The 12,670-nt window shown below is 48.8% G+C and overlaps 1 protein-coding gene across 4 annotated transcripts in view; it reads left to right on the top strand.

Annotated features, from left to right (window-relative positions):
• plxna3 (plexin A3) overlaps positions 1 to 12,670 on the top strand; it is a 63,977-nt gene that overhangs the window by 5,151 nt on the left and 46,156 nt on the right. For 2 of the 4 annotated variants that reach the window (XM_078081078.1, XM_078081073.1), the window contains exons 2-6: positions 4,179 to 4,573; positions 5,544 to 5,734; positions 6,001 to 6,548; positions 6,721 to 6,885; positions 7,129 to 7,311. In XM_078081078.1, coding sequence (XP_077937204.1) covers positions 4,260 to 4,573; positions 5,544 to 5,734; positions 6,001 to 6,548; positions 6,721 to 6,885; positions 7,129 to 7,311 — 1,401 coding nt within the window. In that variant the 5' untranslated portion in view covers positions 4,179 to 4,259. Of the gene's footprint in view, positions 1 to 2,344; positions 2,459 to 3,382; positions 3,491 to 4,178; positions 4,574 to 5,543; positions 5,735 to 6,000; positions 6,549 to 6,720; positions 6,886 to 7,128; positions 7,312 to 12,670 lie in introns of those variants that run through there. The other 2 variants (XM_078081079.1, XM_078081081.1) reach the window with 2 other exon arrangements.

Raw genomic sequence — 12,670 nt, 5'->3', positions numbered from 1 at the left:
GGAACCACTGGACCATCCTTTGCATGCATCATTGGTCCGTTCACAGGAAATAGTTGATGATTCGTTCATTTATCGCCTTGGTTACCAGTCGAAGCAGGAACCGACTATGTGAAGCCGGTGCAAAGGGGTCAAAGGTCACCGTCTGTTGGGCGTCAATGTTTTCTTTTGGATCTGGCGGCATGAAGACAAAAAGAGGTCAAAACGTCACGAGCAGCTACAACTTAGTGGAGCAGTATTTACTCAGCAAGCGTGTGTGTTGAACGCACGTGTGTCTCTGGTCCAGTTTTTGTCTCTTTGTCTCGTGTGTCTCTGGTTAAAACCCCCCTGAGGCCAACGCGTGGTGAAGCCTCTCAGATGCTCGTGTAGGAGCTCCAGACTCAGACGTGTTCAGACGTCCAGCAGCGTGTCCTCCAATGAAATAAGGGTCAGAGGGTGGAGACTTTGGTAACGACAGCCGCACACACACACACACACACACACACACACACACACACACACACACAGCTAACGCAGCAGTTATTTCTCTGGCCGTTGGAGCCGTGAAGCCAGATGATCGTCGTTCCAGCGGCTTCCTTCGTCCATCGGTACACAAACTAAAGGAGACAATCACGCGTTTGACTTGAGTCGGTTGGTGTAAACGCGCTGTGTGGTCGGAGGACCTCCTGCTGGGAGGGTCCCTTTGTTGGACCCCCTGCATGCTGGCTGCCTCCTGTCCTCTTCATCAGGGGTTTGTGGAGATGCCGCAATGGTTGAAGACATCTTGAGAGCAGCAAGTTAAAGGTACCAGAGCTGTGGTTGTAAGTAAACCACGATGTCCTCAAGGTTCTCAGCTCTTCAGATGCTTCTATAACAGGGAAACTGTTCCCTGTGGGGCTCCAATACCACTACCAAGAAGCTGGTGAAGAAGGCCGCCTCCTCTGTACAGTGTTAATTTCGCCGATGAAAACTATGACGAAAAATGTTCGTTAACCTTTTTTTCACGACTAAGACGAGACGAAGACGATCTTAAAAAATAAAAACTATGACTAAATCTATTCTAACTTTCGTTAACGAGACGAGACGAACATGGTGGTTGACGAAGTCACGACAGACAACAGACAGAGTACGGCGGATGTTAACGCGTCATGATGACGTCATCCACCAACCCAGAACGCTCGCGCACAGCGGTGTTTCTTGTGCACCGACTACGGACCGCGGCGACTATTTTACGCTGCGGCGAGTTTGAACGCGGCTTCGTTAGTTTCGCTCAGCTGTCTCGGGTTAGCTGCCTGTTAGCTGCCTGTTAGCGGGCTGAAGCCGCGCTGCTTCACAGAAACATGAAGACCCGTTTAAAGACCGTCGGACCTTTCTGCTCTGTTCTCTGGCGACGGCAGCGTTTCCTCGCTGGATGAGACGCTCCGTCACAAACGCGTCTAACGTAATAAAGCCATTGCAGGTTCTGAAGCCTCACGCGTTTCTACTGTAGTTCACGCGTCACATCGTGAGAAGACGTTAAACCGTCTCGGCCACCGTACGCTCGTTACTAAGCAACGTAGAGGCGCCACAAATAATGTCCTGCAGCGATTGTAGGACGTTAAGGTGTCTCTTGTTGGGACAGTGGAAACAATAAAGGAGCATGAAGTGTCAAAAGCATTCAAGTAAACAGACAAAGACAACAGTGTTGCGTTTAGGTCCCTGGTCCTCATCAAGTTGTTACACCTTTGCCAATTTGTTAAATTGCCTTTCAAATAAATGCTTTGCTATTTGTTAAAATCTAAATCCTTTCATGTGATGATGTTTCACACGTCATTTTTTTATCAGCTCACACAAACACTTCAACCATTTGTTCCATTGTGGCCGCGAGTCAAAAAGTCTGCCGACCTGCTATAGGCCTGTCCTAGGAGGGACATCTATAGGCCTGTCCTAGGAGGGACATCTATAGACCTGTCATAGGAGGGACATCTATAGGCCTGTCATAGGAGGGACATCCATAGACCTGTCATAGGAGGGACATCTATAGACCTGTCCTAAGAGGGACATCTATAGGCCTGTCCTAGGAGGGACATCTATAGGCCTGTCATAGGAGGGACATCTGATGGACAACCAAGTACTGCAAGCTGGACTATTATGCAGCTGTAGACACACCACAGGGGTCTCTGGGCCTGAGAAGGGAAGAAAATGAGTTTAATGTGGATGTTAAATGGGACTAAAACTAAGAAGGATTAAAATGACCAAATGTAAAACAATATGCATTTTTCGTATAAAGACTAAATCAAAAATAGCTGCCAAAATGAACACTGCTTCATTGGCTGCCAACAGGAGCATCCTGAACAGGTGGTGGGGAGGAGGACACTGAAACCAGGGACCACCCTCTTCACCACCTACTGCTGCGACACGGAGCATCTTCTCCAACAGGCTGATGCAGCTCCGCCGTCACACGGACGGATACAGGAAAACATTCCTGCCAACAGAACACAGCGTAATACCTCTGGATGAATCCTTGTATATTTGAACAACAAATATCATCACACTGCACTACTGTCTTTCATTTTCTCATTTAACTGTACACACTCCTGTCTCACTTTCACTAATTTAATGTAATATGTTCTGCTCTTCTCCTTTTATTTACTGTGTTGCTGCTATCAGGGATTAATAAAGTGTGTATCCATCCATCTACCGACGCAGCATGAGCTCGGGTTAGCGGTTAGCTTCACGTTAGCGCACACACACACTCAGTAAGGTGATTGATGGTCTGATGACATCGTGGTCCAGTCTGTCTGCCCAGCTGCCTGTCTGCAAACACACACACACAGACACACACACGCACAGACACACACACACACACACACACAGACACACACACACACAGACACGCACGGGTGAACACAAAGAGGCAGTGAAAGATCAGCCCATTAGTTAATTAGTCTGCTGAGCTGAAGGGAGTCCAGAGAGGGAGAGTGTGTGTGTGTGTGTGTGTGTGTGTGTGTGTGCGTGTGTGTGTGTGTGTGTCTTTAGCAGCGTGTCAGAGCTCCATCAAGGAGCAGCAGAGAGAAGTCAAACATGTCTTAAGTTGTAAACACATTTTATCATTCAGATGTTTTTACTTCTTCAAGTCTTGAGCACATTTAAAATTAAGAATACTGTTGTTTGATAATAACATTATTGATCATCACTAACACCATCTGGGAGTAATGCGTGTGTCCGTCAAGCTCCGTGTTACTGGAGCTTTGTGAGAATTCAGAGATGAGACGGACTGAAGCAGATCAACAACTGGCCTGGAACACACTCGACACGCTGTGTGAGAGCTAATTGTAACTAATAAGATGCTCTAAACCAGCGGTAGACCTGAGGTGCTAGAGCTCCTCTCTCCTCTGTCCTCGTCCTTCTGGACGTCTCTGCTGCATTTGACACAGTCAACCAGCAGATCCTTGTCTCCTCCCTTCAGGAACTTGGTGTCTCAGGCTCTGCTCTCTCCCTTCTCTCGTCCTACCTCGACGGCCGCACCTACCGGGTAACCTGGAGAGGATCTGTGTCGGAACCTTGTCCTCTTACTACTGGAGTTCCTCAGGGTTCCGTCCTGGGTCCCCTCCTGTTCTCGCTCTACAACAACTCTCTCTGCGCTGTCATTCGCTCGCATGGCTTCTCCTACCACAGCGATGCTGATGACACCAACTAATCACAGTTCAGAACACTGGTGCTCACGTACCACGCTGTGAATGGATGGGGTCCAGCTTACATCCAGGACCTGGTCCAACCCGACATCCCGACCCGCACTCTCCGCTCTGCATGTGATAAACTGCTTGTTCCTCCTCACTGAGAGCAAAACATTGGACTAGATCTCCACTCTTTGCTGTCCTGCTCCTAAATGGTGGAAGGAGGTCTCTGAAGACACCAGGACCACAGAGAGCCTTCACATCTTCAGACTAAAGACACACCTCTTCACACTCTACCTCCACTAACACACTAACTAACTGCAGCACTTACATTGGACTTATAATGGTTCTTATCTACAGCAAGTTGTAAACTGGCTTATTTGATGAAATCACACTTTCTTGTTTCTTGTTCTTCTGAGTTTGTGTCCTTATGGTTGAAATGTTCTTATTGTAAGTCGCTTTGGATAAAAGCGTCAGATAAATGACATGTGATGATAAGGATGAGGTAGACTGCGTGTAGTTAAATCAATGTTTCTCTCTCCACAGTCATGATGCTCCTTTGAAGTTGACTCTTCGTCAGACCTGCAGCCAACCTTCTCCTCCCTCCTCTCCTCCTCTCTTTCCACCATGCTTCCTTGTGCCTCTCCGCTCCACCTCTTCCTCCTCCTTTCCCCTATGCTCCTCTCCTCCCCCCTCCTCTCTGCCCCGGCTGCATCTCCCTCCCCCTCCGTGGCGTCGGGCAGGGTGGTGTACCGGGCCTTTGACTCCTCCCTCACACACCTGACTGTCCATCGGAGGACAGGTGAGGTGTTCGTGGGTGCCGTCAACAGAGTCCTGAAGCTCTCAGCCAATCTGACGGAGCTAAGGAGTCACATGACTGGACCAGTGGAGGACAACGCCAAATGTTATCCCCCCCCCAGTGTCAGGGCCTGTGCTCACAGGTGAGTCCACACCTGTCCGTCTGTCTCCTGGCCTTGTCTGTCTATATGTCCCTTCACTTTTCTGTCTTGCTGAGTCCTCTTCAGTAGGTCGCCATATGCAATATATGACATATCGCACAATGTAGGACAATGATCATTTTTGGTGGTGCGATATTCATTTGACAGAAATGAACGTTGGCGCTTCGTCTTGTCTGCGTCCATGGTCGGGGGCGGGGCTTACCGACCGGCGAAGGGAACACGTGAACCCTTAGGGTTCTTTCTTCTCTTCAGCATCGCTGTGGGAACGTTTGAGAGAAGAGAGACGATACCGTGAACGAGCCGCTACGTCCACTTAGTTTAAAAACACAACGGAAACAGGACACGACGAAGCTCAAAGCTCAACGACCTGAACTACTGCGGCTCCTCCATGTCGCCGCCCTGCCCGGGCCGGCCGGTTGTTAGGGGGACCGGGCCGCTCCGTCTCCAACCCGACTGATGCCCTCCGCCCGATGCATCGCACGATGTTCCGCCCGATGCATCGCACGATGCTCCGCCCGATGCATCGCACGATGCTCCGCACAATGCATCGGCCAATGCGTCGCCCAATGCTCCGCCCAATGCTTCGCCCAATGCGTCGCCCGATGCGTCACCCAATGCTCCGCCCAATGCTCCGCCCGATGCGTCGCCCGATGCGTCGCCCAATGCTCCGCCCGATGCGTCGCCCGCTCCGTGTCCCCATTTATTTTTTATTTTTATTCACGTAGGATATATTTTTTCACATTCCGATACCAATGTCTAACTATTCTGATCACTATATTATTATATTGTCATTATGTTGACATCAGTGGCATAAAATGGTTCGTTTATCGCATTAAATGTTGGTGCAATAATCGCACAACGAAGGTTTGATTTGGTGACAGCCGTACTCTTCAGTCTCTTCCCTCTGGCTGCTCATCTGTCTAATGTCCCGCCTGTCTGTCTCTGTCCTCAGGCTGGACTCGTCCGATAACGTGAACAAGCTCTTACTGGTGGATTATACTGGGAACCGACTGGTGGCGTGCGGCTCCATCTGGCAGGGCGTCTGTCAGTTCCTCAGGCTGGAGGACCTCTTCAAGCTGGGGGAGCCTCACCACCGCAAAGAGCACTACCTGTCTGGAGCCAGAGAGGCTGATGGGATGGCAGGTAAGGTGCACCTGGTCAGGCGGGAAATCAAGACACAGGCCTAAAAGGACATTTAAGACCAGCAGTCACTGAAGTCATAAATCTAATGAAATCCTCTTAAAGAAACATGCTAACATTCAATGCCGGGGAGCTAACGAGCTAATGCTGATTCAGTGCAGGCGTCACTGCGCAGGTTAACAGTTAAAACTACGTTAATTTACCTTGAGCGAAAGACCTGTCGATCAGCTGAGGACCTGTGTCATGAACGCCCCGCCCCTCCTCCTCAGGCGTGGTTGTTGGTGAGGACGACTGGGCGGCCGACCCAAAGAGGAAGAGGCCAGCCAAGGGCGGCAGCCGCCTCTTCATCGGCGCCGCCATTGACGGCAAGTCGGAGTACTTCCCCACGCTGTCCAGCAGGAAGCTGGTGGCGGACGAGGAGAGCGTCAACATGTTCTCGCTGGTCTACCAGGACGAGTTTGTCTCCTCGCAGATCAAGATTCCCTCGGACACGCTGTCCCTCTACCCGGCCTTCGACATCTACTACGTCTACGGCTTCTCCAGCCGCACCTACGTCTACTTCCTCACGCTGCAGCTGGACACGCAGCTCACGCAGATGGACGCCGGCGGAGAGAAGTTCTTCACCTCCAAGATAGTTCGCATGTGCTCCAACGACACAGAGTTCTACTCCTACGTGGAGTTCCCTCTGGGCTGCACCAAGGACGGGGTGGAGTACCGCCTGGTGCAGGCCGCCTTCAGGCAGAAACCAGGGCGCCGCCTGGCACAGGCCCTGGGCCTCTCCGAGGAAGACGACGTCCTGTTCGTCGTCTTCTCCCAGGTGAGAGGAGGTAGGGGGTGAGGGGGACGAGGGGGGAGACAGTCACACCTCAATTCCCAGTTTCACGTGGGTTTTCTCTTTTTCGGTTTCTGTTTTGTCCTCCTGCCGTCTCCCCTGTGTCCTCCCCCTTGCCTCAGGGACTTGAACCCTCGCCTCTCTCCCTGTGTTTCAGGGTCAGAAGAACCGGTCCAACCCACCCAGGGAGACGGTCCTGTGCCTGTTCACCCTGCAGCACATCAACCTGGCGATGAGGGAGAGGATCCGCTCCTGTTATCGGGGGGAGGGCCGACTCTCGTTGCCGTGGTTACTCAACAAGGAGCTGCCCTGCATCCACACGGTGAGAAGGTTCTCCACCCATCAGATGAACTGGTGGTGGACGTTTATCAGACGTTATCGCACATCCAGGCCTGTCCCTCTGTCTGTCTCTGTCTGTCTCTGTCTGTCTTCACAACATGTGTGTTTAAGTCACTAGTGGTGTCCATTAAATGAAGGTAGTATCTCCTCGTTCTTCGTCTCCTTTGTTCTGTTGTTAAAGGTGTGATTTAATCCTTATTAATATATGACTTAATAAACCCCCCAGCCGAAGCAGATCGGGGATGATTTCTGCGGGCTGGTCCTGAACCAGCCTCTGGGGGGGCTGCGGGTCATCGAGGGGAGCCCGCTCTACGAGGACCGGACCGAGGGCATGGGCGCCGTGGCGGCCTACACCTACGGCGAGCACACGGTGGTGTTTGTGGGCACGCGCAGCGGACAGCTGAAGAAGGTAGGCTTCTTCTTCTGCAGCGCTTCCTGTTTCACCTCCACCTCTGGGGTTTGTCTCCTGGCCTGTGTATACATACATACATGGAGAGGTCTGACGGTGCCGTTAACTACACCACCATCTCCCGCATCCTGGAGCTGAGAAGAAGGCTGAATGTTGACAAACCAACGACAGAATTTTTGATTAAACAACTAACTTCTCGTCTGAAAAAGTCCTAACATGACATTCCGTGACTAACTAACGTTAGTAGCATGCCATTATTGCTTGTTGCTGAGGTGAAATGCATTCTGGGATATTTGGCTCTCGCAAGAACAGACAATTCTACTCCGATGCATTCTGGGTAAAGTGGGGGGGGTGCGAGTCACATCCGGGTTTTATGACCGTTCTCGGACTTTAGATTGGAACAGTACTCAGCTGTGATTAGTCCACAAGGACATGAGAACACCCAAGAACGCATATTGAGAAAGGGCCAATGACTTGAGGTTGTCCTTCTTCTGTTTCCTGGTAGATCCCAGTGGATCCTGCGTCTGGTTGTAGTAACTGTATCAGTAATCCCAGTCTATTGATCTGGTGTTGGGAGAGAGAGTTGATCTGAAGCGCTGAGGAGCAGAGAGCAGCCGTGTCTCAAAGTCGCTAGGCTGCATCCTTGTAGCCTCCGGGCTTGGCGGTAGACCCGGGCTGGTCCTCCAACAACCGCATAGGCTGAACCGAGCGGCCTCTGAAATGGGACGGTCCGCCTCCGTCCTCAATAAATTAAATCCCTGTCGGCCCGCATGACCTTTTAAGTCATCATCACAGACAGACGGCAGAGACTGTCTTCCTTCCCCTTCTATCTCCTCTCATAGCTACTCGCCAGGTTTTGATGCTTGTTGAATACAATAAGGAGGGTTTGATTCATTTCTCTGGTGGAATCTGGACTCAAGCGTTTCTTCTCAAATGGGAAAAACGCTTCTGGGTTTCTTCTATATTTTAGGGTTAAATCATAGTGAAGCTCCAGTTTATCTACAGACCCTCAGAGACCCCCAAAGACCACGTATTTGCTCCCCGAATGTCAGCAGGCATTTAGGCTGTTACAGCCAGATGTCCAGCTCTTACTGAGGCGGTCTGTGGACTAAACAGGAAATAATTGTGGACCTGAAACCAGAAGCCACAGAGGGACTTTTAGTTGGTGCGACCACCCACAGAGAAACCCCGGCGTGGTTAGAAGGTTAACATCTGAGCTGCAGCTCCACCCTGCTTCTTATAGGAAGAGCTAAACTGGCTGTGGGTTCCTGACTCAAAGGTCAGATCAGGACGGAGCTACTAATGCTAACTCCACTCTCTGAGAACACGTAGCCGGGTGGAGCTACTAATGCTAACTCTTCTCTCTGAGAACACGTAGCCGGGTGGAGCTACTAATGCTAACTCCACCCTCTGAGAACACGTAGCTGGGTGGAGCTACTAATGCTAACTCTACTCTCTGAGAACACGTAGCCGGGTGGAGCTGCTAATGCTAACTCTTCTCTCTGAGAACACGTAGCCGGGTGGAGCTACTAATGCTAACTCTACTCTCTGAGAACACGCAGCCGGGTGGAGCTACTAATGATAACTACTCTCTGAGAACACGTAGCCGGGTGGAGCTACTAATGCTAACTCCACTCTCTGAGAACATGCAGCCGGGTGGAGCTACTAATGCTAACTCTTCTCTCTGAGAACACGTAGCCGGGTGGAGCTACTAATGCTAACTCTACTCTCTGTGAACACATAGCCGGGTGGAGCTACTAATGCTAACTCTACTCTCTGAGAACACGCAGCCGGGTGGAGCTACTAATGCTAACTCTACTCTCTGAGAACACGTAGCCAGGTGGAGCTACTAATGCTAACTACTCTCTGAGAACACGTAGCCGGGTGGAGCTACTAATGCTAACTACTCTCTGAGAACACGTAGCCGGGTGGAGCTACTAATGCTAATGCAGTTCTTGAACATCTCAACAGTTGCCATTGTAGCAATAGCAGCATTTCTCGTAGTAGCAGTTACTGTGGCAACAGCAGCCCTTCTTTTCATATCTCCTCTTCTTCTTCTTGTATCAGCTCATCTGACAGCTGATTGCGTACAGAGAGGGTGATGTCATCAGCATGTAAGGAGAGAACGAGGCGACAGGAAGTGTGTGTGTGTGTGTGTGTGTGTGTGCGCGCGCTGAGTCCTAAACAAACAGGCCTGAGGGAGGAGACACGCTACACTGACCTCACCTCAAACACGTCTCAGCCGGCCAATCAGTTTTCTTTTTTGTATGAAAGGACATATCCTCCCTGTTCTCTCCTCCACTAGCACAAAGTGAATCAGTGTATATGAGTCAGCCAATCAGCTGCCTCCTTCATAGTGCTCTTATCCCTGATTGGCTGATGACATGTCAAGGAATAATTCAACAGTAACCAAGCTTCTTCTTGTCTGGGATCAGATGCTCCGTGCCAGAGAGGGAAATGAGTCCTCTGATTGAGATTCATATCATATTGATTATTTTGAGGAGAGGCCTGCACCTGTTCCTCTCTCCGCTTGGCTTCCTCCTCCTGTAGACCTGTGTGCAGGATAAGCGGTTTGATGATGGATGGATGGACATTTAACCTCTATTAATATTAATAATAAATGTCCTTAATTGGCCTTCCTGTATATGCATTTTTCATCAAATGGCAGCAATGAGACTATTAGGCAGTAGTCTACAGATTCAAACCGCTTGAACATTCAGCAGAACGCTGTCTTTGCATCCGAGTGGGACGTGTCTCACCGACTATGTACACTCAGGCCCTTTCTCAATACCACCAAGACGGCGACAACGGAGGACAGACTCGGGAGTCCTGACTAACGTTACAGGAGAACCGAGAACAGTCATTTCCGCAATATGAACAACAGCTGACTAGATGAGTCACCGCGTCAGCTGGTCTTGCTAATACATTTCAATACAGTTCTTGACTTAAGTATTTTACTGTTATCAAGCTTTTGTTGTGTTTTCATTTTGGATTAGAAATGGTGTATTTATAAAATGGAGCACCAGAGTAAATATATATCAGTCAAAAAATAATTAGGCCAAATATCTCAATGGATCAGATCACAGTTGTTAAACAGTCAAACATCTTTTTAAAGGAGATGAAGAGGAGCAGCTGTAGTTCTTTACTGGATCACACTGACAGGTTTATATCTACTTTGTATTCATATTGGATGGAAGAACAACATACAAACATTACTGAGGTGAACATTTAATTCAGGGCTTTTGTATTACATCAAGAATCGGGAACATCACACTGCATTAGCGTTCTAATGGTTTCATACTTTCATCAAAGTAAGACGAGGTTGGATACAGTAAGAACAATTAAACACTATTTTATTGGATAGTAACACATTCCACTTACACACACCTACCGTTTGTCTTCTTGTTACTCAAACACCAAGAGGCCGATGATCAGTGTGATGGTCCTCGTACAGTTAAACGCACAAACAGCACTATAAATCACATTGCCGATGTACCTGAACCTCTTCTGTGTCTCCACGTTACGTAATAGTATGTTATGTATATAATATGGTGATCAATGAGGCTATACACTGTAAGATGGATGACATCATTAGTGATTAACGTCATCAGGAATCAGGAAGGAATCAGGAAACATTTATTAGCCAAAATATGTCAAACATACAAGGAATTTGTCTTGGCGGTTAGTGCGCGACAGTAGACAGACAAGACAACAGTGCACAGGTAATAAAATAAAGTGGAATGAAATGCTAATGCAATGTGTTAGTAGAATAAGGCTAAGGCTATGGGTTAGTATAAAACAAGAGAATAAAGTTTAAAAAAAATTGAAATATTAAAAAGTAAAAAAGAAAAATATTAAGCATAAAGTGCACTAACAAACAAGTAACAGACAAGAGACAAAGTGACAAGTGACAGTGTCATAGTATGTAATATCTACGATATGGTGGTAGTTGCGCGCAAGAGGTAAGAGGACGATATATTCAAATTAAAACATTTTTCAGATAATAAATATACATTGTGACGGCCCTGCCTATTGGCTCATGTCATGACGTCACTGTCTTTCCCAGAGGTAATGCCATCAACTGGATTGGGAGCAGCTGGGGCGTTCTGGCAGTATAAGAGCTCATGGTTCCTGCCTGCCAGGGTCGCTGGTTTTCCCTGGCCAGCGTCCGCACCTTTGTTTTGTGTCTTTTGACGTTTAATTTAGGTTCACAACATTCCTCCGACATGATCAAGCACCCACACTGACATGACTGAAACTACTGACGTACACACCTCATAGTTGTTTTACTTTCGGATTAGTTACTTTACTTAAATAAATATATTTGGAAATCACCTTTGCATTGTGTCTCTCCCGTGTTTGTCATCCCCTTCGAGCCGGGTCATGACAAAATGGGGGCTCGTCCGGCCGTTCGTCTGCGCAAGTTAGTCGAGTGTGTTTAAATTTAGTTACTTGAGCTTGTGATTTGGTAGGCCTGGCTGCAATGGTGTTTTAAGTACGGATTTTTGTAGTCGGTGCCGGTGGTTGCGCACACGTGGAAAGTTGCGATAGAGCGTGCTTGTTGCGTTGGTTAGTTTGCCTAGAGTGTAAAACATTTGGTTGTATTCGTAGTAAATTAGGGGAGAGTTTACAGTGCATGTGGGCTGACTGATCAGGGAGAGCATCGGATTTGGCACAGTCTGTCTATATATCGGTTTGTGTGGATTCCTTTACCTTCAGCGGGGTCAGGAGGAGCTTGTTTTATTTTGGGTTCGGTTGTTTAAGTTTATGCCAACGTCCGGGGAGACAAGTGTGAGTGTTCTTAGCGTACCTGGAGATCAAAGTCTGGAGCGGAGTTTTCCCTTGTAGGTTTGGTAGCGTTCCTCTTTTAGGATCGTTGCGTGGGTTCGTGGTAGTGTTGTGGTGGCATAGTGGTTAAAGCTTTGTCTTGGGAGCATATCCGTGTCTTTGGGAGAGTTGCTGGCTTGCTAGTTGCTCCCCCGGGGCAGCGGTCTCTGGTGCATAAATACCCACCACTGCCCGCTGCATGAAGACTAGCCGGGAGCTTAGATAAGGGGGTTAATGTTAGATAGCGGGGAAACTCCAAACCGAGATCTTGGTGCGCACGGGGATACCTCGCTGTCTTGCTGGTCCTGTTTGGCATAGATTGGTGTTGTTTGCCTGTTCTGGGTAAACTATTGATGTTGCGATGGCTGAATATGAGGCGTTCACGGCAGCCCCGTCAGAAGAGGCCTTGGAGAGCTGTACTAAGAAGCAGTTATTGGAATTGGCTGAGCATTATTCAGTAGTTGGGATGGATAGGAGGCGTAAAGACGATATTAAAGCTGCTTTGAAATTAAAACTTTGTGAACTGGGAGTT

This window comes from Gasterosteus aculeatus, chromosome 2 (genome assembly GCF_964276395.1).
Source record: "Gasterosteus aculeatus chromosome 2, fGasAcu3.hap1.1, whole genome shotgun sequence".
In the NCBI taxonomy this organism is placed as follows: Eukaryota; Metazoa; Chordata; class Actinopteri; order Perciformes; family Gasterosteidae; genus Gasterosteus; species Gasterosteus aculeatus.
Note: the sequence above shows the minus strand (reverse complement) of the source record. Positions and strands in the feature narration are given on the sequence as shown.